This window comes from Sprattus sprattus (genome assembly GCF_963457725.1).
Source record: "Sprattus sprattus genome assembly, chromosome: 3".
Lineage (NCBI taxonomy): Eukaryota > Metazoa > Chordata > Actinopteri > Clupeiformes > Clupeidae > Sprattus > Sprattus sprattus.
The window spans coordinates 22,213,122-22,239,640 of NC_137922.1; the positions used below are offsets into that span (position 1 = coordinate 22,213,122).

General features: G+C 45.3%; 1 protein-coding gene across 1 annotated transcript; it reads right to left on the minus strand.

The window, feature by feature from the left end:
- Positions 1–165: 165 nt before the first annotated feature.
- Positions 166–26,251, minus strand: mbd5 (methyl-CpG binding domain protein 5). The gene is made up of 9 exons (XM_080835403.1): positions 25,881–26,251; positions 25,568–25,670; positions 25,084–25,264; positions 19,599–22,085; positions 11,748–12,004; positions 9,768–11,252; positions 7,499–7,572; positions 4,899–4,971; positions 166–4,519 (listed from the first exon to the last, which is right to left on the minus strand). The coding sequence occupies exons 1-9, from the start codon at positions 25,991–25,993 to the stop codon at positions 4,448–4,450; spliced, it is 4,845 nt and encodes a 1,614-aa protein (XP_080691529.1). The 5' UTR covers positions 25,994–26,251; the 3' UTR covers positions 166–4,447.
- Between the last annotated feature and the right edge of the window lie 268 nt (positions 26,252–26,519).

The window sequence follows — 26,519 nt, forward strand, 5'->3', positions numbered from 1 at the left end:
TACTTTTGAAAGTTTAAAGGGGATATCAGTTATGTGGTGTCATCTTCAACACAAACGAAAATGGAAATGCATCCAAAAGGCCTCCACAACGATTTTCAAGTATGAGTGACCAGTTTTTAATTGAAACATCGGTGCAACATTATTTCAATGTTACATCACTGCATGTCCTGTAAGGTTCACAATATTTACAAAAACAAACTCGCTGCTTACAAGAAATCATAAAAATCTAAAAAAAAAAAGGAAAACAAACAAAAAAGAAAAACTGAAACAATTAGAAATGATGGACTATTATGGGCTATTTCTAAACACCCACATCAATGCTACCGGCAACAAATGAAATCAAGTGCACAACATCCTTTACAAAGTCTACGGCTGTAAAGTATATATTGGTGAGAAAAATATATACTTAGTTACACGTTGGAAAGCAACAACACAGAGAACAGAGAGGAAGAGCGGTTGGTCATACCAATAGGACAAACAGAAGAGAGGAGAAAACAACAGAAAGAAAACACACACACGCACGCAAACACACACACAAGCTTACAATCATTAAAAGATGAAATAAACTGTTCAGCACATACCCATAAGGTAACATATACGGGACACAGTTGACCATTCTGAACAGAAAGTGTTTTGTTTTTTTGACCTCTAACAGAAAATAAAATTTGGAAAAAAAAAAAAAAAAAAGGACAAATCAAGACCAAGTACACCAAAATGATGCGTATGAAATAGACCAGTCCTTTCACACAAGGGGGAGTTTGTACATGGGACTGCTAGTCTCCATGTCATTGCACATACCACAGAATGAACTTTACCACCAGTGCTGATGATTCTCATAGGGTTAGCGTTTGCTTGGCAGAGAAACTCTGACCCACTTTGCATTAAGAGTCCTCAGGACTGCGTATTTCATGAGCAAGGAATACTTAAACATATGCACCCCTCGTGTAAGTGCACCACCCCTTAAAGGTCCAGTCCTTGATTACAATGCAATACACTTTTTATTTTAATTCAGCGAATCCCATCTCAGTCCTCTATAGGTTGTGTGTGTGTGTGTGTGTGTGTGCACGCATGTGTATATATGCGCTCAATATAACTCTGGTTTTCTTTTTTCGTGACTCAGACCAAGTCATACACTATTCCAGCCAATCACCATCAAGTGCCATTCGTGCTGCAACATTGCTTCAGCTGAATTGAAGAGAGGGGTGAATTTGATTAGCTGTTGACTGTTGAGCACCCACATTATCAACCTTCTGCGAGTATCAAGGACTGCACCTTTGACCAAACCCAGTCCATCCTGTAATAGCATTTGCTAACACAAATTGTACATGGTGATGGATTCAGTGGTGTGGAGTTCATAGTGCCTAAGGCAAGTTAATAGAAACTTGGGTCAAATTCTCTGTAAATTCTGCATGTAAGCATCAGTCATGGTTGGAGGATATTGTAGTCTGCTTGAAGTTTGATTACGTCGGTGTGAAACAAAAAAATGAAAGCAAAAAACAAACAACATTGTAACTAAAAGAGGCTACAAATATTCTGATAGTATACCAACATGACGGAGATACGTTACATTACGTTATATTGCACTTGACATTTTAGTAGTGACTAGTTTGATGTGGCACCATGAAAACATGCTTAGGAAAAACATAACAAAAAAAGAAATAAAATACTCCATCTTCAAGACACATTAAGTCGTAAAGTTTCTCTGCTATGGTTATTTTCATCTTGGCAGCGAAGACCAAACTCTTAATGTCACAGTCTCTGCTTAGTTGTGACGAGGCCAAGACTTCAGTGAATATTTCATGCTAGTGTTGCTATATACTGACTTTCCTCATCCTCCGCCCTACAACACACAGGCACACACATCCTCCAACATGTATTTCATAAACTCTTAAGCAGGTCTGCAGCTTCTACGACTCAAGTGGGATGCAGGCGGGCAGAGGGATCAGCCACAAGACCAATGAAAAGCTGGCTTTGTAGCAGCATTTGAAAAAATGTATTTTTCAGTGTAACATGAACATTAATCACATGAAGTTTCTGTCCTGGTGTGGTTTGAATCACGTTTTAAGACTGCAGTAACCTCTGATTCTGAATCCTCACCTTGTGATCAATGCATCCGAAATCACTATTGTTTAGTGTGCTACACGTATGTATGGTTTGAAATCTCAAGAAAAAAATGAAAAGCGTAGTGTTTTTCTTGAAGCTCATGGCTGCAGTCTCCGTGCTGAAGGACTCTTTAAGCCAAAGAATGAGCTTGAATGTAATACAAACAGGTATATTTATCTATAAGGACAGGGCCTGCATCCCAAAACAACGTACAGTATAAACATCCCATTAACACTCCATTCTCAGCTCCAACCAGGTGTCAACTGATTGGCCTATGACCTATGTACGTTTATATATTTAAAAATAAAAACTGTGATGTTCTCTCACACATAACACAGCCGCACATGCGAAGACACGCGTCCGCAGACTACAGAGTACAGCTTTGTGAAGTCTGTGAACTATAGCTTTGAAGAAAACGACTAGTCTTCCTGAGACGAACGCGAGACCGGTTACTGGAGACAGACTGTTTTGTCAAAAGGAAGCAACATCTTTGCATTTGAGTTGCCACAAGACTACCATGACACAAAGTAACAGTGCTGAAAACTGCCTTACACAATACGACAACTGCACCCATAAAAAAAACACTTTAAATAAGACGGAAAATAATATATATAGAGAGAGATTCTGTTAACAGCTAAAAGTGAATAATACTGAATACAAAGTGTGTTCCTCTCTGTGCAAGAGATATATATATCTATATATATATATGCTTTGTACATACATGTATAAGGCTTTCTCAGAGTATTCAAACTCATGGTTTGTATTATTGCCAACTCTAAATGTGTGGTTCAAATAAATATCGGAATACTGTACATAAATAATTTACAACAAAAATACGAAACTTATAAGGCCCCTAAATGCAGCTACAATATCCTCATTCTGGCTGATGTGGGACCGGCTGCTGATGTCATCAACCCCATCCTAAGCAGTGCAACAAGGTCTACCGAGTGTTTCACGCACGTAGGAGATCCATGATAATCCCAAAGTGACACTCTAATGCTGTGATTGATTGATCAATCAATCAATCAATCAATCAATCAATCAATTCATTAATTAATGAATTCATTAAGAGCACCAGCCATTTGTAACAGAAAATAAAATTAGTTCCTTTGAGCTAATGGATAGAAATACAGTTATGCTTTGAGCTTATTGCGTATAAATTTGCGGTGATTTAATAAGATTGAGTCTATTTTCTGATATTGTCTTAGGAATCACGTGGCGTAGGGACCTTGCAGCACCCACGGATGTGTGAATGAGGCCACAACAGGCCCCAGAGGACCTCGTACAGCTGGTAAAGTTCATTCTGCTTGGACACATATACATATACCGTATGAACACGCATTAGTGTGTGTTTGTGTGTGTGTGTGTGTGTGTGTGTGAAGGGGGTCAGCCATACACAAACAGGGGTGGGGTGTGTGTGTGTGTGTGTGTGTGTGTGTGTATGTGTGTGTATATGTGTGTGGGGGTAAGCAGGCCAGCTCCTCCCGCTCTTGCTTGATTACAAGAAAACAAACAAAACAGCAAAAAACAAACTAACAAAACAAACAAACAAACAAACAAACAAACAAAAACAACAGACAGCGCATTTTTTTCTCTGTCATGATCATATAAAAGCTGTAGGCTGTCTGTCCCTCTGTCATCTTCTTCAGTCAGTTCTCTAGCACACGGGGTCATATTGACCACGCGCTGAATAAAACCAAGGACATTGGTACACCTCTGCCTGGTTTGGGAGTCTTCTGGTTTTCTTTTTGTACAATAAAAGATAGAGTGTGCATTAGGTCTGCTTGTACATGGCATTAATGTACATTATATACAGTTTTGCTTTTTCTCTTCTCGGAATTTCACCATGAAATTTTCTGTTTTCTATATACATATTGAAAATGTATCAGAAATATTTGGACTGTCTATTTTTCTTAAATGCAATATTTTTTTTTTGTGTATTTTTTTCAAGTTTTTGTCATCTTCTTGTATTCTAGAAAAAAATAGTTCTTCAGCGAGCTGTAGACGAATTGCAACCATTTTGAGTTTTTTTCCCCCCTCCCTTTTTCTCTCTCTCCTCCCAAGAAATGTTTTTCTTTGCAGTTTTCTGATTGGCTTATCCAGCCCCTTCACTTACAGTCTATCAGTCCGACAGATAGAAGGACTTGGGACAGCACTGCACCTAAACTGACGGTCACAGCACCTAAAGGGGAGGAGGGAGAATAGAGAATAGGGGTGGCGGGGCGTGTGTGTTTGAGAGTGTGTGTGTGTGTGTGTGTGTTTGTGTGTGTGTGTGTGTGTGTGTTAAACACAACCCCCTTTGAGGCTGGATACCGCACTGACTGCTACCCCTCCGAACTCAATGTTATCTGGAGATCTTCCTCCGCTTCGGTTTGGGCAGCCGGACCTGGCGCTCTCGCGATGGGATCTGGTGAACCTACACACACACACACACACACAGGTTAACATTACATGGAGGCTACTATAAAATAATCACATAACTCTACAGATTCCAAAAGTAATGATGTGTCACTATGCGTTACTATACTGCATTTACACAAAAACACCACAATTACAAAGCTTGTTGAAATGTGACGCATTTAAAACGCATTTAAAACCAGAACCAACAATATCCACAGTATAGCAAGGACCGGTACATTATTTCTGGTTCCGGTTTTGAACTGGAACCACAATGCAGTCAGTCAGTCACACACACACAGCGCAGTCAGTCGGTCACACACACACAGCGCAGTCAGTCGGTCAAACACTCACAGCAGTCAGTCACACACTCACAGTGGAGTCAGTGCCATACTCACAGTGCTTATCTTGTCCAGCTCACTCATGGCCTCCTGGATAGCAGCTTCCAAATGATTATTCAGCTTCCCAGACCTGAGGAAGACACAAAAAACAACACATTGAACACACATTTGAAATAAGGGTCATTGCTTTAGAAAGGGCCAAGATCTTTGACCACACACTGATTAGACCCAGTTCTGAATAATAATAATAATTTTGAAAGTAATTTCATAAAAAAATGAAACCTCATGCATACTGCAACACTGATACCCCATCACTAACCATCAATCATGTAGGCAATTCATAATATTAACTAGCGACCACCACCGCCATTACTACTGAATTAAAAAACATCTTCGGTTTCATCTTCAAACATACTACATGCATGTTCGAAGCTGCTTATAAAGGTAAGTCCCTGAATGTCATCTATAACATGCCAATGTGAATACAGAGCTGCTGGGGTTGGTTTCGGAGGAGATGGTCGTTGGCCCTCTCACAGTCCATCAGCCTCCATGGCCAGTAACACAGTAATGTATGCAATTCAATCTGAGGAGAAGGCAATGAATCTGTCACCTCAGCTTAGAGGCCTACCTCACGTTTCAGACGCACACTCTGGATCACAAATGCACCCGAGATGCACGCACATACTTTGCAGTCTGAATTGCTCTGACTAGAAAATATCTGAGTACATTTTTTTTACACTCTGTTGGAGTGTAAGCTGATTTAGCACTGCCATCTAGTGTCCACATGTTCAAAGTGCAACCTTGACAGGGCTCTACCAATAATTAGTGCATCTATACATGGTAATATTCATTATGTCACCATGTCTAAAAATAGGGCTTTTCAATATTATTCCCCTTGAAATCAAGGAGCATCTGATACATTTCACAGGAATTCATCTTACCAGATGGAACAAAGAGTGTGTGAGTGTGTGTGTGTGTGTGTGTGTGTGTGTGAAAAGGGACACTAAGGATGCAGATGGAACAAAGAGTGTGTGAGAGTGTGTTTGTGTCTGTGTGTGTGTGTGTGTGTGTGTCTGTGTGTCTCTGTGTGTGTGTGTGTGTGTGTGTGTGTGTGTATGTGTGTGTGTGTGTGTGTGAAAAGGGACACTAAGGATGCAGAGGGCTGTGGCCAGTCAGAGGGAAATTCAGACACTGTACTAAATAACTACTAGATGAGCACAATGTATGTCCATAATGTAATGTGTATAATGTAATGTCTTATATACCTACATGTAGCTACAAGATTTACTTCAGACGATGGTAAGGATTTCGCATGGGTTAATTATTAAGGTGAAATTAAATTTAGTTACAGGGAAAGCCTGTAGTACTGTTATTTACTTAAGTAAATGGTCAGGACACTTTATATAAAGTGGGAGAAAACCCACCGCCCAACCCTCTTCCCTGTAAGATGTCTCCAGCTCCCATTCAGGTTTTTTGTGGGTCATGTCAGGCGTATCAGGAGGAGGAGGAGGAGGTGTGGGGGGGGGGGGGGGGGGGGGTTATTACGCAACATCATTATCACAGGGGACACAGACCGCTGGTGCCACAAGTACAAACGAATCCAGAGGGGAAAGAACTGAAGGGTTTAATGACTGGCGGAGAGTCAGATCACTGGCAAAACAGTCAGATGCAAATTTAAAGCAGTCGAACTACACACTGCACCTTTAACACAAAGTACTCATCATTCAAGTGATGCTAGCATAAGAACTGAAAATTGATCAGTTTCTTAATATTATTCATCATCAGTGTACACTACACTTTTCAACCTGCTTTGTTTTGTTTTGAGTTGAGGGTGAGTCAGGTTTTTGACGGAATTGAGGGCAGCGGAGAACAGTTGATGAGTTTAAGAGTGTTTGGAGTCAAGGGTGGAGAAGAAGAGTTGATGAGTATAAGAGTGTTTGAATGGTGTTGAGGGCAGAGAAGAAGAGTTGACGAGTATAAGAGTGTTTTGAGTCGAGGGTGGAGAAGAAGAGTTGACGAGTATAAGAGTGTTTTGAGTCGAGGGTGGAGAAGAAGAGTTGACGAGTATTTTGGAGGGTGCTGGAGAAGTGTTTCAGTCATGAACTCGTCTGTCTCTGTGAACTTATTGTCTACCTGACGTAATAACCCCTTCCGAGTTTTACACTAGCTCTTGCGTGCAATCAATTTTAAGTTATAGCCCTTGGTAAACAAAAAGAAAGATGGTGACAGCAGAATTAAATTGTTTTGAAGTTCTTTGATAAAACCGACTGTCGTTGTGATAAAATGAACGTGTAGTAATTGTGAGTTCTGGACAGATTTCTCAAGGATGGCTGCTACACTACCGGTAACTTGGCTTAACAAATTCACATTGTTGAAAAACAGATACAAGCTAATAAGACAATTTGAATTTTTAATCGTTTGGGCTTAAATATGCAAACACAATAAAAACACTATGAAGTTTTGCTTGGACTACCATAGAATGATGGTAACTAACGTCAAAATATCAACTAATTATAATCATATTTCATATAATTAATTATATGCTTCGCTCTACGTGCTGAGATCAACCTCATCATAGTTGCATAGTCTTTTAGTTGATATTAGACACCTCCCGCACGAACCCCCACCCATAAAGGCATTAAGTGTAAAGGACTTACTTTCTATTCATCTTGGCTACCCTCTCCAATGCCTCCAGGTCATGCGTTAGTGTTTTCAGTTTCTCAGGCTCCACCTTAGAAGAGAAGAAAATAAAGATATTATGCAGAGATTATCATACTTCACAACAGTGCAAGAACCACCCAATCACAAGAGGTAATTCATATACAGAAACCAGCTGTACCCTTGCTTAGTCTCGTAAATTGCAAAAATAATTGCGTACATAATTACAGATGGACAAAAGGGAGAAAAACAACAACAACAACCAAAACACATGACATTAATCATCTAACTTCAGTGACATAGGTGTTACTTTCATAGACTGAACGGTGGCCTACTTAGCCAGGGAGATATTTTAAGAAATAAGGGGCTAAACCCTGATCCACTACTTCAAACTCTCCCGTCTGCTCACAGGAATGGAAGTATTGGTTTCGTAACGATCACAAATGGCACCATGTCAGCGCCTCCTCCACAGCATCAATGAGAGAACCCTGCAGTTAGAGGGCCAGTTTGGCTTCATCTTGTTCTTCTGCACCCACACCTCTTAGCACTGGGATCTACAGAGAATTTACTTATCCAAGTTCGCGGCAGCATGGCCTGACATCACAGGAATCTGGCATTTTCTGTGTGTGTGTGTGTGTGTGTGTGTGTATGTATGTGTGTGTCAAGTTTGTTAACTAGTTACAGACCCAGGACTGTACACTAAGACACTGAAACAGACAGCTAGAAGAACGCCAGGAAGAATTTGACAAAAAGTGTATGGATTATAATTAAGGTCCTCACTTCACAGACAGGGAGAAGTGGGGCTTCACCTTGTCAAGGCCAACATAATGATCAACATTATGATGAACATTGTGATTAACATTAAGAGTAGTAGTAGTAATAGTAGTAGTAGTAACAGTAGTAAGAGTAAGAGTAGAAGTTGTAGTAGTAGTAGTAACAGTAGTAGTAAGAGTAAGAGTAGTAGTAGTAGTAGTAGTAGTAGTAGTAATAATAGCAGTAGTAACAGTAGTAGTAGTAGGAACAGTAGTAGTTGTAGTAGGGCTGGGCGATTTTTCGATTTCGATTTTAATCGCGATGTAATTTTTTTCTACGGTTTTAAATGAGACGTTCGATTAGACGGCGCCTTCAAAAAAAAAAAAAAAATCAATGTTTTCACAGACCCGCGAATACAGCGCCGCACGTAGCCCATGGGCGTCGCGACAATGTAATTGGGGGGGGACAAGACCCCCTCACTTTTCAAAACAAGTCGTTTCGACTCCCCCACTTTTGCAGTCAAAATAGTGCGTGCGTGACTGCTGGTCTACTAGTACATTATTCTTTCCATTGCTTCACAATTAAATCCGTTCAACTTTATCAGTGGGGAATACCCACAGCAATATAAATCCACTCCGCGTTTTCCTGGTGTACTACGCAGCCTCATCACGCACGCAGATTCAACTGTCATTAATGTTCATTCATTCTCTGATTTGATCGGAGCGTCGCGCTAGAAGCAGACCACAGAAATGGACATACGGATTTTTTTTTCGAAGAAGAGGAAAGTAAGTCAGAGTTGCCCAAGTTTTACCTGTAGTGGACAATTAAGGACCACCCAATGGACATTATCTGGCTATAATCGTATTGTTGTTGCCATAACAACCGTGAGCTAATCTGGCGTTAACGTTAGCTAGCTAATGGCAGTTTTTCTAACGACAGCAGCGACTAAACACACACTCACCAAAGAAGATTTTTTTTTTTTAATGTGTCACTCACTTGTATACCTGTCTTTGACTCACACACGAAAGATGATGTCAATGCCACAAATAAAATGAACATTGGTGTGCTGGGCATGCTGTCAAGCTTTGCCATGTATGAAAACTTTTTCCCCTACGTGAACCGTTTACTTCTGGCAGCTTCCATCCTTAAAGACTTTGGGTTTCAATACACATTTGGCCATTTCTGACCTGAACAGTCATACTTTAATGAGGTGGTCAGTTTGAATGTAGCCAACATAATTATCAGGCCACCAAACCTATATCAATTGTGAATTTGATATGCTGATAACATGATTTACATCTCAGAGAAAAACATGGTAAAATGCACCAGAATGCGGGTATTTGCATGTACGTTTTTCAAAAAAAATTGGGGTGATTTTGTTCATATCGTGATATAAAATCGAAATCGAAAATTTTTTGGGGAAAAAAATCGAAATATAACTTTTTCCCATATCGCCCAGCCCTAAGTTGTAGTAATAGTAGTAATAGGGACAGGAAGGGAGGTGTGGGGTCTCACCTTGCCCGGCTCAGAGAGCTGCATGCCAGCCTTGTGCAGCTGTTCCTCTCCGCCCGCCAGTTTGCCCGGCCAGGGCGGGAAGCCCTTGATCTGGCTCCACACCAGCTCCCCCATGCTGAAGGCGCGCTGGCGGTAGTGCATCAGCTCCGGGGCGGGTGAGTCTGGGTGGCGCAGCTCCTCCTCGCTGCTCAGGCTGCGCGTGTCCGAGGGGCTGGGCGCGCAGTGCCCGTTGTAGTGCCCGTTGTAGTGCCCGTAGTCCTTCGCCAGCGGGCCCTCCAGGCTGGTGGAGGAGCTGGGCGACTGGTCATCCCCCGTCAGCTCCTGACGCGGGGGGCCCAGCGGGTCGCTGTAGACGCCGCGGGCGGCCGGGATGGGCAGAGGCGTGGGGCCGCCACCGCCATTCATGTGGGCACAGCGCTCCACGGTCTGCTCCAGACGCTCCTTGTAGTTGATGGCCGTGCGGCCGCTGAAGCGGAAGCTTTCCTCCAGGTAGGAGGACGGCGTCCGGTCTGAGGAGAGAACCGCATCGTGAGGCGGAGCGTTGGCGACAGGGAGAGGAGGCTGGGCGGGACTGCTGCGTACGTGGGTGGAGCATTCTAAGAACTCCTCCCCTGCCCCGCCTCCCGTGGCTCCTCCCCCCTGCCACAGCGTCTGTCCACCCGTGTCCAACCCCTCCCACTGCCCTCTGGGTGTGCCCCCGCCCCCACTGCCGCCGGACGGAGAACGGAAGTACTCGTGGGGCGTGGCGTTGGCCGCCTCAGGAGGACTCCTGCCCTGCTCTGAGTTCTTGCGTGGGCGGCCCGGCCGGGGTTGCCTAGCACCACCTGGGCCTCGTGTAGCAGGGTTGGCGGTGATGGAGGGCTCCCCCTGCTGGCCGTGCATGGCGGCGGCAGATGTGTTGATGTTGCCATGGTGCTGCAGGGCGTGTGACTCGCCGATGGAGGCGGTGAAAGCGCTCATGGCGCTCAGAGCGGTCACAGGGCTGGCCTGCGTGCCCCCGCTCGCCGTTGCCGTGGTGATAGTCACGTGCACGCCCTTGCTGGCCGCGTCCACCACTGCTCGATAGATGGCGTCGACAGACTCCGGACCACCGCCGCTGCTGCTGTTTGCTCCGGGTCCGGGCCCACAAGCCCCTGGACCAGCCGTCCCAGCAGACCCCATAGCCTCGCTCCGAGCCTTCATGTCTCTAAGCGCCTGTTGTTGTTGTTGCTGCTGCTGCTGCTGCTGTTGTTGTTGTTGTTGTTGCTGCTGTTGTTGTTGTTGCTGTTGCTGTTGTTGTTGTTGTTGCTGTTGCTGTTGTTGGAGGTGGTGGTGCTGCTGCTGCTGCCGCTGCCGTTGCTGTTGGTGGTGGTGGTGGGAAGCCTGGTACTGCTGCAGGGAGTGCTGCATCCCAGAGACCTCTTCGGGGAGCGAGCTGAGGGGCTGTGGGGTCATCTGGGGATGGGCCTGCTGATGGGACATGGAGCCGTTGTCAGGCATACAACCCTGAGACGGAGACAACAGGACGAGGCACGAAGATGAGAATTACACTCAACATGCCAACCTCACAACCTATCAGTTACAAAGCAAGGCTGGGCTACAACTCTCAACTCACAGACTAATAATGACACAAAATATAACAAGGGACAGGTGTGTGTGTGTGAGGGGTGGGGATTCACTGGCTAGTCGATATGCAAAACCTCACAACTTAAAAAGGTTAGTACACAGGTACACAAACCTTGACCTTCACAACTCACACTGAAGCGGATGTAGGGCTTGCCTACTAAGTTTTAAGGTAAAGAAAAACTGTTTGATTGAAACTTATTTTACTGACCGCTCTGATGGAGGCAAAGCAGAGTCTTAAGGCACTGAGGGAAACTCCACAGCTCACAGGTAAATATTCACTAACACACATAAAGGGGCCTGTGGCACACCCTATGATTTGCGTGGGTGTGTGTGTGTGGGGGAGGTAACCAAAGAAACCATCCTCTTCTGACTCACCTGATAGTTCTGGTAGATGCAAGCCATGGAGTTGGACGAGGAGTTGTCTATGTAGAGGTTTTCCTGGTACGGGTGCTGGGCCTGGAAGGCAGGGGGGGGCCCATGCATCCCCTGCAGGCCAGGATGGAGAGGCTGCTGCTGGGCATGCTGCTGCTGACGCATGGTCTGGGGCTGGTACATGTGGCTGGAGGGGTTCACGTGGGCCTGCAGGCCGCCCATCTGGGGGTTAGACATGCAGTTCATGGAGGACCTGTCACCTAGGGGGAAGCACAGAGGAATGTGGATGTTATATATACTGTACATAACAGCAGGTTTCAAAGGAAAGAGTGAAAGTTTAAGTTCAATATTTACTTAAAGCCAACTATGGTGGGCAACATCAGGACAGTTGAAAATTCATGATTCAGTGGCTAACTGTGCTAGAAATATAGTTTTCTTGACATTCCAGCTGATATAATGATAATAAGTTAATAGTGTGAAAATCAGTGTCAAGTTTCCGATCCCATTGACATCACCATATACTAAATCCTTCATCCATATATGCACATCCATTCACTTAAAAGAATCACATATCACACCAGTAAATAATTAATTTAATCAATAATTAATATCGAATAAATAGTAAACATAATAATATTTGTATGTATATATATAATGGCTATCTTTTAACCAAACAGGCACAGGATAAATGTAGTTCCTGTAATCTGAAGAGAAACTGAGCTGGTCTGCTGCCATGTAGTAGCAGTATGTGGCAGACAGAGGGCGCTCTGGCGTACTCTGGCCTCTGCATCCTCCAGATGGCTTGGGGAGTCTTTTCTCTGAGAATAAAGGATGTACAAACACTGCCAGGACCCTCCACCAATCAGGGGGCCGCCTTTGTCAACGCATCTGTGACAATAGCTTAATCTATGAACGGCACACGGATGGCACCACAGATCTCACCGTATTAGGCAAGCACATCTGAGCCCTATGGTCAGGGTGTCACTTCTTCAGCCAATAGAAAAATGAGGGTCTTTTAACATCTTCCAGCATTAACCTTCTTTTCACATTGTACCTTGTGGAGCTTAACCCATCAAAACGTGTGAAAGAATCTGTTTGCCTGTGACATTTAAATCTGCCAAGTGCCAACCCAAGACTACCGTGTACATCAATGCATCTTGTCTGCCAAATCTCTGCAAGTAGCAATAAAAGTAGATGGCAGTTGGTGGCAGATAATCGTGAACCACTAACAAGCGAGAAGCGCCTTTTGATTTTCTTTTTTTAATCTGCGAGATACTAGCATTCTAGTTTTGTGGGGGAGATGACTCAGCAACTCCAGCAGTAGCAACGGTGGCACGTCAGTCAGACAGCCCAGAAATCCTGACTCAGCCGAAACACTTGCAATCTTTATTGACGTCTGACGAAGAGCGAGCGGCCAACGCACAGCTCTACAGTCTTACGCAGCTTTAAACAATGGCAGAAAAATAAACGCTCACTACCCCCTCAATGCGAAAGGGGTCAAACCAGTGGTGCTCTACAGCGGACAACAGTAGGGGAGTTCATCATAATGAAACCTAGAGCTGGGCGAAGTACAACAACACAGTTACGGCTATATTGATAATGATTTATTTTAGGGGGACCAGATGTGTTTCAAAAGAAAAAAGGCAATCCTGAAAGTTTCCTCTTCTATTAAAGACACAGGGCCCAGCCCTTATACACATGGTTTCTGTGAGTGGAGGTTTTGAGTGGCTTTCAAGCAACACTACGCAGTAATTTACCTCCCGTAAAAATGCAAGAAAAGCTTTTCCAGAATGACATCACCAAAAGACAATGCAACTATCACCAGTGCAAAGTGTGCAGTAGTTAGTGTTTCCACGGATTTTGTGTAGAGGCCTCTTAGGTAGTTAGCGTGCCAGTTTTTTGACCACAACTCCTTAGTGCTGCTTTACTGCAAACCTACCAGCACAGCACTTCTTTTGAAATGTCACTGAAGAAAACATTTACACAATCACGGGAGATGTCCACAGGAGACTCTTTCCACTGGAGCCCAGCCAATACGTTCAAACAAGCAAACAAATTCAACACGGTGCTATAACAACCCCAGTGGATACAGCCCAACACACTTTCCCGACACTCCAACAAGGAAATGCCACATCAGGGAAGAGCTCACACAGCTCAAGTGAAAGCCTCTCCACATCCAACACATCGGACAGAGATAACGCAGTGTTGGACACATGAAGATCAGGAGAGCATCAGCTAAATTAAAAATAACAAGAGTGTAAGAGTGTGATTTAGGTACAGCACAAAGTGTGGTGTCTTCCATAGTGGTCAAAATTAAAGATAAGATCCGAATCAGTCTCATCTGATCTGTTTCGTAACATTTACTAAACTATCAAGTTGGAACTCTGATTAATAAACTTAGGAATTACAACTAAAATTTCCATATCAATAGCTAGGAGGGCTGGGCGAAATCATTGAATTTCAATTTCAATAACGGCTCCATTTTCTCAGTTATAGTATCATTCCAGTCAAAAGGCTAGCCAAACCAAGACATAGCGTTAGCATCTCTTCTGATTGGTCATCCGTCAACAAGTTAAGTATGAAATAAGGTTTTATGCTGTCCTGCCAAACACTTGAACAACTCCGTTTGGGATGATGCAGACTATCTTTTCAGTACCATGTTCATATCACAATTCTTTATGGAAAAATAACTTCAACCAGCAGATTTTGTTTTAAAACATACAGTGCACCATTAAAATCACTGTAGGCCTACGTCATCGTACAGTACATATCTATTCCACTGAGTATGAAAACAAAATGCATAGTATTCAGTACACAAATTAACTAAATATGATTTTAAATAACACTGTCTGTACACAGACAATTTACTATATAGGTTACCGGTAATATATTATTATAAAATGGAAACACATGTTGATGATAATTCTACTATGAATACAGTAAAAAAAATGATAATAAAAACATTAAGGGGTTCAATGTCGCAGGCTCATGTCTGTGCCCAACCATACTGCTGCTGGAAAACTCATTGGGGAAACACTGAATGAGTCATCGCGTTAAATAATCCTGATCTCAATATGGACCAAAATAATCGTGATTATGATTTTTGGCATAATCAAGCAGCCCTGATGGCTAGTAAAGGTTGAAGGTCTTTGGAGTTCTGAATAGTAAAGGCTGGCAGCTTTCACTCTTGTTCAACATTAAATAGACTATACAATCAAAAGCATTTACAAAATTATCAAAAGGTAAAAAAAAAAAAAATGTAATCTAATTAGATGAACGGAACTAAAGGTGTGTATTAGAGTGTGTGTGTGTGAGAGGGAGTGCGAGTATTTGTGAGCATGCTCCAGTGTGCGCATGTCAGGTGGGTGCCAGGAAGAATGTGTGTGTGTTCCTTTGTTCTGCCTTGGAACGTTCTGTGTGCACATACGTGTGGGTATGAACACACATGTTAGGTCAGACACAAAGGGGTATGTGAGGCGGGATCTTTGAGGTTCCCCTCTGTGCGTGTGTGACGATGTTCAAAGTGTGTGTGTGTGTGTAGGCTATGTGGTCCATGTGGGATAATGATGCCAGCCTACAAAAGAAGATGGCTAGTTTGCTTGCGAGACCCAGCGTCTGTGTGAGGCACAACAAACATCAACTCACATTTGGTGTTGTGAAGCTAACTCCTGAACACGGACAATGAACATATATCACAACAGTTGTGTTCAGCAAAAAAACCAAACCAATCAACTAATGCAGACAAAAGTTTAGCTGCCCAACGCTTAGCCGTGTACCTACTATTGCAGCAGCTGTAAATAAACTTGTTTATTCTCGGTTAGGGGTGCGTACAGAGGTGGCTAACGAGGAATCGTAGGCAAGCTCTGGCGTTGTTGTCGTAAGAAAAAGTTCTCTGTGTGAGTCAGGATTCTGCGCACGGAGAAGAGAGCTCGAGAGCAATGTTTTCAGGGAATGAGAGGTAGGAGAGTGGAAGAAGGAGAACTGTGGTTTTGTTGACCAGGTCTGGGGTGTGGGTCCAGGTGATAACAGATTACAGCTAGTGACAGGAAGTGCTTGTAGGAGGAGAGGTTCAACTGTTAACGGAGCGCTTACGCTTAGTGTTCCTTATTACAGATGAATTAATTTATTGTGTGATTTTCCCAAATAGTCCCAATTGTAACCAACAGAGCGTATGATTTAGGTATGTGTAAGGTAGAAGGTTGTCAGTAACGTGTGTGTGTGTGCCAATGTGAATGTGTGTGTGCGCACATTTGCGTGTGTGTGCGCATTTGCGTGTGTGTGTGTGTGTGTGTGCTGATGTGCGTGGCACTGGTCCCAGGCGGTGACTAAGCTGAGTGCTGGCCAGCAGACCCAGCAGCTGCTGCATTACTGGATAGCCCGCTGAGCCCCCTTGTCCCTTCAACCCCTCTCCTTCTTTCCTCTCCTCTTCTCTCATTCCCTCCCTCCCTCCCTCCTTTTCTCCCTCTCCCTTTCTTTCTGTTGTGGCCGTCAGTGAGATCTCACCCAGCGCGGACTCCACATATGATGCACCGACGGCTGCTGGTTGCCGAGCAGGTTGCCATGGGAACTGGGGGATGATTGGTGGCGCTGTCCGAGGCTCAATTCGGGCTCCCAGGCCGTTGGGGGTTGAGGGACATGATTTAACAGGTCGGGGGAGGGGGGGGTCAGACGCACAGCCCTGCGCTGGGTAGTGCCCTGTAGCTGGGGCAGTGGTGGACGTCCACACTGCCTATGCTATCCTCGCCCGGCTCGCTCAGATCAGCCCTAGCAACGCCTTATGCTGAAGCCATGATTGGTTACATCCACATGTTTAAGACAGTTACATACTCACACTACAAGACGGTCAGTCCTGAAAAAAACATAACATACACACAGGCTCTCAAACCATGCGTTGCCATTTTGCTTGCAGATTTGCTTGCAAAACACCTGTAATTTTCAGATCTTCAGGATGCCACTGTAAAGTTGAGCACCCTTGGCTAAATACTCTACAGTGGATCATCAACGATCTCACACTTCTGAAAGACAGTGCTTTGCTGAATAGCTGACATTTGTAATGCATGAATGTGGATTTGCATGTGATCTGATTGTGGTAAATGGTCAGGTTACTACCCTTTGCTTGTCTCATCACACACAAACCAAGAGGTAGGAAGCAATATGTCTACATTGCCACTCTATATGCCTAGTGATCTAGTGAGAAGTAACCCAGGAATTTTGGTTAAAAAATACATAAATAGTATTTATTTATTGAATACATTCTGAGGCCTTTGCCTGTTGTTGCATTGACCGGTTGTAGCGCTAGCCAAAAGACCCAGTCACAAAATGGAAAAATAGAAACCGAGTTTTGCATTCGCTCAGGTCTTGTCAGACATTTGACAATACCTTTAACATGGTCTACTCAAAACACCAGGTACAGATTAAGCTGCCAACACACAAATAAGAATATCACCAATTTGAAAGCCTCTGATATAGCTAGTTCTAACTGTGCCTCATACCACATGTCACAAAATGTCTTTGGGCCAATCAGTGTTTGGCAAATCATGACCTGTTTTAATGATATCGATATACAGAGTAATTTTGCAATTTGTAATGTAGGAAATTGTATGTTATCTATGTTATTGGTTGTTCAACAAAGAAAGCATAACCTAATTAATTGTAATAAATGACTCGTGGTTGGTAAGGAGGTCAAATATAGCGGTATCTGAAAAGTCTTGATTCATTGCCAAACCCTACCACTATCCTCTTTCGCCATTTCAATGTATTAGTACCAAATCCATAAGCACAACAACGCAAGAATCAGACATGACTGAATGCACCACCGTAGTTTGTAGGGGTGCACGATTCAGAAAATGTCACGATTCGATACCGATTTCTAGGCTCACGATTCGATTCAAAATCGATTTTCGATTCAAAAACGATTCTCGATTTAAAAAAATTGATTCACAGCATGTATGTTAGCGCTGTCAAACGATTAAAATATTTAATCGCGATTAATCGCATTTTTGTCATAGTTAACTGAAAATGAATCGCGATTAATCGCAAATTTTATTTTAATGCTCTTATCATGGAAAAGTGGATTGGCTTGCTTTATGCAATGTTTTATTTTATTGAAAAACAACATTGCGGTACAAAATACAATTATAAAGTGCACATTTCAGACTTTGCTGTGAACATAGAAGGCCTCTTATTTCAAAAACAATGAACCGTAACAGTTAGGTTACCAATAAAAGGTAAGCCTACTACTTCTGTGCTTTTAGCCAGCTGCCTGTTGACATTTTCAGACAACAGTGAAGCTTGCTTCTTTTGCACAACACAACTTTAAAGGTAAACTTTCTATTCAGAAGCTTTTTATCAACCATTTCGCCGTATCGCACTCACCATCACTCAAACCGTAACGTTAGCCTACTACGCAGTTTGCAAAGCCAAAAAGAACATTAATCTTTTTTTTCCATATTTATATGAATCGATTTTTGGAATTCTATGAATCGATTTTGAATCGGAAGCACTTGAATCGCGATATGAATGTGAATCGATTTTTTTGCACACCCCTAGTAGTTTGCTAGCAGAAGTAGTGAACCAACCAGGCTAGTGGTAATGAGCTAGGCTACTCTATCCTTATGCAGAGCTATCACCTTTCAAGCCTAATGTCCGGCACTTATGCCATGCCCCACACAACATTTCTGGATGACATGTTAGTTTCTACTCCCATCAAAATAGCCCTAAAAGTTTGCAACGCTATGGAAGTATTTGGCCCAATTGGGTTGCGTGAAATAACATTTCAATTTGCTAGTAATAAAAGAAACAGCAATCTTTCTGTAGATATCAGCATTATATATCTGGAAGAGACGTTGCTACCTAAAAAAAACTGAACAAAACACCCCTTTTGGTAAACGAAAAAAAAAGAGAGCACACTTCCAGGAAAAAGGTCCTCATCCATTGAAAACACACAGGAGTCTCCTCTGGATTTCCAAGAAAGAGTTACTCCTCAAGGAATGTGGTTTCACTACAGTAGATAATGTATGCATGGAATCTTGGACATAATATTACATGGCCAAGAGGCACTGGGGATTCAGTCAAGCGCAATGAAAGGAAAAATAATCTTATCTCGAGTCCAAATCCAAGCGCAGTGGGCACATTGAAACCAAGAGGATGAGTCACACCAAGAGAAAACACTGAAGGACAAACTTCCCACTTCCTATGAAAAACAACCAAGATATCATAATACTACTCTGTACTCCAAAGAGAGAGGATTCTCCTGCATTCTTCCTAGCTAAAATATGGGAATGCAGATGTTATCAACGTGGCAAAGAAAAGTATTGAAATTCATTATCCTGGAAGGCTGCTGGAGAGCCATTCTTCATATATAGTAGACCTGACGACTACAGCGCAATTAACTGATTGGAAAGCAAAGCAAGCCAGCCAAGCTAGAGCTGGGGCATACAATACACAACTCCTAAAATGCTTCTATGCAAATAATTGGCCAAGTGTTTAAGTGAAATGGCTTCTTAACGCTGTGGTACACCAGGGCCTCAAGTCAAATGGCATCTTAAATTTGGGATAAAATCACAAGACATTGTCAAACCTTGGAAATCGAACCCTATTTTATTTACTAGTCTACTTAGCATTTGCCCTAATGGACACAGATGTACCCAAAAATGGTACAAAGATGTACCCATTTGGTACAAGTACACTATGTGCTATATACGGCATAACGGCCAAGTTGCTATACCCTGTCTCATCCTTATGAAGCCTCTTTTTGTAGTCTACTCTTAGGTACCACTTACATTGGTAACAATTAGTTATTTGCATTACCCTGAAGTTAAAGTGCATCAGACATAAGATGGGAACCTCCCTTACCTGGCTCCGAGATGGCTTGAGCACAGCTCCCGTCGTTGCTGCTAAGCATCATCCCTGAGACATTTGCACGTCCATGGCTGAGGGGATGTCCCTGTTGCTGTTGCTGCTGCTGCTGTTGTTGCTGCTGTTGATGCTGTAGGTAAGACAGTTGCTGTGGGTGAGCGCCTGGGTGTCCCAATGAAGGGTTACCCATGGGGAGTTGCCCGCCTTGCCCCATGGGGCCGCTGTTCCCCATAGCCGAGGCCTGGAGCTGGGTCATCATCCCACCGTAGGGCATCTGGGTGCCCTGTCCCGTCGGGTCCAGGGGGGGGCAGTGCATGCCATCGACTGGACCACGGAGCCTCTGCTGTGCCTGCAGGTTCTGGTGGCCCGGCCCGCCAGGCATGACCCCGTCCCCAAAGTGCATCTGAGCAGGTCCGAGACCAGGCCCTGGTCCTAATCCAGGTCCGGGGCCCATCCTGGTGTTCTGGGCCATGTGCGAGTTCTGGGAGCTCATGGACTGTAGCAGCTGGGCCATGGAGGCGTTGGGGGGCAAGCCCGCTAGTCGCGATTGGGCTTTCCTTAGCTGCTCAGCCGGAGGAGGAGGGGGCCCGCCAGGCATGCGAGGGTGGGCAGCCATGTCAGGCTTGAGCATGTTAAAGACCATGCTGTCATGGTGGCTGGTGCCCGTGCTGCCACCACTGCCACCGCTGGGCTGCTTGCGCTTGCGGAGCGGGTCCCTCTGCTGAGCCATCAGCTTGTCCCGCAGGGCGGCCCGGCCACTCTGTGCGCCCTCAACCACGGAGTTAAGCAGCATGGCAGCGTTGGGAGGAGGGAGCATGGGGTTTAAAGTGCTGTGCCCATCCACACCCTTACTGCATGGATGCCCACCGCCTCCGCCCGTACCTCCACCTGCACCGCCACTACTAACACCACCTGTGTTGCCCATGCCCGCTCCACCGCCACCCATCTGTTTTTGATTCGCTAGCTGTGCTTTGGCTGCCGCTGACAGAAGGCTACTGGCTGGGAAGGAGGCTGCGTTATGCTGATTCAGGATCTGGTTGAGGGGCATTCCCAGAAGGCCTGGGTGGCTCTTCTGGGGGTTACCAGGGTTACCACCACCACCACCGCCGCCGCCTCCACCGCCACCACCACTGGCCGCCGAGGTGGGAGGGGGGAACATGGGGTTGTGCGAGGCGCTAAGGGTGTTGCCCATGCCTGCCAGGAGCTGGTTGGGCATGTCTTTGTATTGGTGTAGAGCGTCTGGCTTGGCGGAAGAAGGGCTGGAAGGCATAGCTGGCCGAGGGGATCCTAGGGAGGACCTGGGGGAGCGGGGAGGGACCTTCATGCTGCCGCAGGGGGCCTGGGGGCCGGTGGGCATGGCGAAGCTCCCGTGGTCGGAGGACGTGGAGGACGAGCGGGAGCGCTGCGGTGACGACTCCAGGCGGCCGTGCGGAGGAGCAGCCATGTGCACTGGGGATGTGACGGGGGACGGGGAGATGGAGGTTGACGCCGTTGGCTGAGTCCTCTGCGCGTGGCCGCTGTGGCCCACCGGGCCAGGCTTCACTGTTGGCAACGGGAGGTTGCTTGGCAACGGGACGATGGCGGGAGGCGGGATGTTTACATTCATCATTGGTACCTGAGAGTGGACGCCAGGAGGGAAGCTGGAGGAGTTGGGATTGGCCATAGGGTTCGGGTTGACCGGCTTGCTTGGGATGGGGTCCAGAATACCCAGCGGGTCCTTCTCGGAGCTCATCTGCTTCTTCTGGAGCATGCAGGCCTGGGGCATGGCAGGGGGCGTAGGGGGAGGGTGGGGTGTCGACTGGGCCTTCCCATGATGATGAAATACTGCTCGGGGCATATCCATGCCAGGGGGGAAGTTGCACATGGGTTTCTTCAGTATGGGGCTCTTGGTGGCGTTGGGGGAGAGGGGCGTGTTAGTCCTTCCCGTCATGACGCAGGATGACTGCGAGGCGGGAGAGCCGTGGAGCATGACTCCAGGTGGCGACAAGGGCGTCCTGCTGTTGCCGTGGATGGGGCTGGGGCTACCGCCCCCCTGGAAAGGGCAGGGGTTGCCCCCCCGGGCAAAGGCCTCCGGGCTGCCCAGAGGGTCAGTCCTGGGGGAGAGCGGGCTGTCCCCGTACACCTGTGAGCCGCTGGAGGTTGGACTGAGCATGCCAGCGTGGTGGTGGGCCCCGTCGCGGAAGGGCGACTTGGGCCCGGGCTCACCGCTCGCCAGCCTCTGTCTCTGGTACGCGGAGAAGAGTTCCTGCTGCTGCTGGTGTTGGAGTTGGTGGTGGTGGGCTGCACCCATGTCCTGTGGGTGTGGGTGTGGGTGTGGGTGTGGGTGTGGGTGTGGGTGAGGGTATGGCCGAGGACCTGCTGCCATCATCATCTTGAAAGGGATTTTGCAGTCAGAAGCCGTGCCTGGTCCGGACAGACCCTCGTGTAACTTATTCCTTATTGCTCTTGAGGTTGCTGAACGCGTAGGGCCCACTGAAGCAGCAGCTGGGGGAACAACAGAAAAAAATGAAATGAGGAACAGTTTAGATTCAGAGCTGAGCTAAGATGCGTTTTAAATGGGGCCAACTCTGGGGCCAGTTGTACTAGTCAAAATTACTGCTTTTGTAACATAAGCTGAAAAGATGTAGCCTGACGATGTCATACTCATAATTCTAGTCAGAATATGAGTCTGATACTGCTCCATTGAGCTGTGATTATGGGGCGTGTTTCAACGAACCAGGGGAAAAAAATGCCTCTTCGCTCAATTGACCGATCGCCAGGGCTCCGCCCCCTAGTTATTGTTGCTACATCCGAAAGCCATGGCGAGTACGGGTACAAGCGCTATAGCTGTCAGTGTGAGTCATGATTTTTGGAGTAATACCTCAGCAATATCCTCCTGATCAAGGCAAAAGGGACTGCAATATGCAGTGGAAGGATATATCCCAAATATATTAAGATTAACAACGAAGGGGAACACAACAATAATCGAAGCAAAAGCATACAGGTCTCAATAAAAATTAGAAACCCCCACGACCTCTTCAATAAATGCAACCTGGTAGACTAGTCATGTTCTTTCACCACTGGGTAATATCTGTATATACAATTTCAAGCTAGCTAATAACCTACAAAGATTCTGTATTATTATTATTTATTCACTCTCGGGTGGTATCTATCTATCTAACTAACTAGCTAGGGTGGTGGCAATCTAGAGAACAGTACAGCAACGTAGCAGTTTGGAGCAAGATAGCTGCTAGTAATGTTAATATTGTTCAAGGAATGTGTATGCATATTGCTGAAAGTATTTCACAGTCACTGTAGCGATAACTTGCTTGTAAAATGATGATGATAATGCTAGGATAATGCAATGGCTTTAGTCCTTAGTATCAGATCGCCAGGTTATTGCTCTCAGGTTGTGCCTTATGCATACCTTGGGATACCCAGGGGTAGGTTGCCCATTCACAAAATGCTACAAAGATTTAAATAAAAAAAGTTCATAATGGCCTTTTGGCACATTTTGTTTAACATTGATGCAGTATGTTAAGCTCCTGGCAACTAGCTGGCGTTTGCTATGGCTCGCTACGATAGCTCATCGTGCAATGTTACAGGCGGTAACATTAGCATTTTGACGGTAACATTAACAATTTGATTTAAACATTAACACATTTGTTGGACAAACAAGTTATGTAGTTCCGATGGTAATAATACTAGTTGCCATGAACCATAACTGTTTGGGGATGTTCTCTCAACTAGATAGTTAGCCATCATACCTAGCGATAGCTAGCTGGCAGCAAGCAGCTTAATTTACTTTGGAGCAGACATATGTGTATTTTGCGATATATTGAGTCGGGCGTGGGGTGACCACACTGTTTAATCCTCAGCTGGCACCTTTGCGCCTGTGTTTTGGGCTTTGGGGAAGCGGAAAAAAACCGACCTGTCCCTCTAATCTCTCAGGGTACCTTATGTCATACCTACAAGTCCCGTAGGCACACTGTTTAACCATGCTGCTCAGACCTCAAAGTCGTCGGACTCTCTTCTCTTAGTAGCGCTTGCTAAGGTATGATTGGACAAGGGCTGTTCTAGGGAGGAGTTTCGTGATCGGTCAATTTTGGATACCTAGAACCAATCAGAGCAACGGAGTATGACCATGTGTTCAAAAGAGTGATATATTTGCATCCCAAAAACATTGTAGTGGAAAAAGTCACACCTCGTTATCACTTGGCCCTATTTTCAGTACGCGCGATACCGCAACCTCACAGCTAGGGCCTACCTGTTTGATTCGCGAAAGTTGATTCGCGAAAGTTTGATTAGCCAAAGTTGCCTGAGAGAAACGTCCGTCACAGCAAAAACGATGAAAACTGAGACAACATTTGATAAAATTGACATAAAGCTGAGTGTAAAAAAATGGTGAAGGCTTGCGACTATCCAGGTTGTGGCAACAAAGATGATGGTGAATCGACTCTCAGTTTCCATCGTTTTCCTGTGACGGACGTTTCTCTCAGGCAACTTTGGCGAATCAAACTTTCGCGAATCAACTTTCGCGAATCAAACAGGTAGGCCCTAGCTGTGAGGTTGCGGTATCACGCGTACTGAAAATAGGGCCAAGTGATAACGAGGTGTGACTTTTTCCACTACAATGTTTTTGGGATGCAAATATATCACTCTTTTGAACACATAATGTTTTGGGAAGAGAAACGTTTTATTTTGCTGGGTCTAGCAAACCTGCCGGACTACTTTCGGCTTGACCAAAACTGGACGAGAACTCTGCTCACAGGACGCTGCCGGGGGTAAGTCAGCTTGATTGCATGACACTGGTGATGAGGATGCCATACAGATTCATGTCAAAAATCCCAAACTATCCCTTTAATTGACATAAAATATTTCCCACTAACAGGCTCCCAAAACGCCGCCATCTTGGTACGATTTCGAATCTACTGTTAATTCAACTCAAGCATTGGTTGATCATCTGTCCCTCATCGTATAAAGCCCACCCTGACAATTTCATTGGTAAGATAATTTAGCAGAAAACTGATAATTTCTCCCCAATGGAGCAGTGCCAGACCGAACTTCCCAGACCTCAAATGTTGTGGGTGGGGTTCGGGCTGGTATCCAGGCTATAAAAGATGTTTTTGACCTTCAAGGAATTTTAAGGATATATATTTAATTTTTAGGATATATATGTATGATGTTAAAATATGTTGTTGTTGTGGGTTTGTACGGCTGCCATCTTGGTCAGGTCTTTTGTTTTAAAAGAGACCTCAATTGTTTTTGATATCAATGGGACTTCCTGGTAAAAAGAAAGCTAAAATAAAACATATCAAGGAATCTGACAAAAATATGAACTCATCTAAATCACAAGAATAGACAAACATAACATGCTGAAATTATGACACTAAAATGCACTTTCAAAATTGTACTTCAGTCCACATGACTTACACCTTTAACCCTATACTTGATTTTAACAAAGAATACACATCTCTGCTCCATGGCTAGAAAGCGCACACACCTGTAGCCCCTCCTGTACTGGTCAAGCCTAAAGAGGGATGGGGCATCTCCATGCTTCTATGTAGAGTAGCCACGGCGATAAGCTTCCTCTTGTGTATGCAGAGCTTAGTGACATCCTCATCAGCCTTCACATCCTCAGCTGTCCTCCGCCTGACAGCAGCCCCGGGGTCAAAGTTGAAGACCTGCGCACACGCACACGCACACACACACACACACACACACACAGCAGTTAAGTCTCTGCTCTAGCTCAACTTGACATATTGCACTGTTGCATTTTTTGTACGAACCCGTCAGTTACACATTTTATATTGGGTTTAATGTCAACGCTAACGGCGTGAACACATAAAACTGACACGGCACGTATAATATAAGCTGTTAAACACACTTGGCAAACGACTGCTTCATATTACCTTTTGCAAAGTATCTATGAAAAGCAACATTAGCAACACTAGCTCTATAAAAAGCACAATGGAGCAGCATCTTACCTTTGGGAGGATGAGGGGACACTCCAAACCACACTTACAGGTCCCATCGGTCAGCAGGTAGGACTTCACCTGCTCCAGGCAAGACAGCACAGAGCCACTGGGACTGTAAGGGAGCACGCGCACGCGCACACGCACACACACACACACACACACAAGCACGTACACACACACGCGCACACACACACACACACACAAACACACACAAGCACGTACACACAAGCACACACACAACAGTCATTAAAACAACGCTAAATCAAATTGTCAAATATGTGAACCTCTACATTAGTTATGATAAAAGTAGGCCCTCAGGTACCTTATATAGACGACCCCAGAGTGATCCGCCTTGCGCTTCCAGCCAATGGGTACGTGAGCCAGGCTTGGCTGGCCCTCCGTGTCCCCTCCCTCACACTCCTTCGCTCCATTCATTGTTCTGGGGGTTTAGCAAATGACTCCGCGGGAGAGTTCACACGTCCTTCAGTGTCCTCGGACGACTAATCATCTTGTCTTCTTCTGGAAGAGGTGGCAGCAGTGGCGGTAGTAGGGGATAGTGGGGAGCCTCGCTCTCGAAAACAACGACGCTTTCTCTCTCTTTGACAACAACAACGACAAACAAAAGTGTTGCCGACAGAGACGACACACAGGGATGGGATGAGGTGGTGGTGGTGGTGGTGGTGGGGATTGGGGTGGGGTTTAGGGATCGAGGCCAGGCTCACGGGCGAAGCTGATCGCCCCGCCGCTGCTGCTGCTGCTTCATGGCTTCGCTGAGTGCCGGCAGAAGTTCCCACAACTGACTGGGTCATCCACAGCCATGGAGGCTGAAGCGGTTTCTCAGAATATGACACAAAGAATGTGCTTCATAGAACAGGGCACCACATAGATAGACGGAGGCAGTTCATACAAGTACATCATTCAGGCCAAAAGGCCACATGGGGTGGGGGTGGGGGGTGGGGGG

Bases quoted from the DNA above. Each gene is read 5' to 3' on its own strand.
- mbd5 (XM_080835403.1), bottom strand. From the start codon at position 25,993: ATGAATGGAGCGAAGGAGTGTGAGGGAGGGGACACGGAGGGCCAGCCA. The intron at 11,253-11,747 runs GTGAGTCAGAAG...TCTCCGTCTCAG, and splicing joins GCATCTACCAGAACTATCAG to GGTTGTATGCCTGACAACGG. The intron at 4,520-4,898 runs GTGAGTATGGCA...GTGTGTGTGTAG, and splicing joins AGCTGGACAAGATAAGCACT to GTTCACCAGATCCCATCGCG.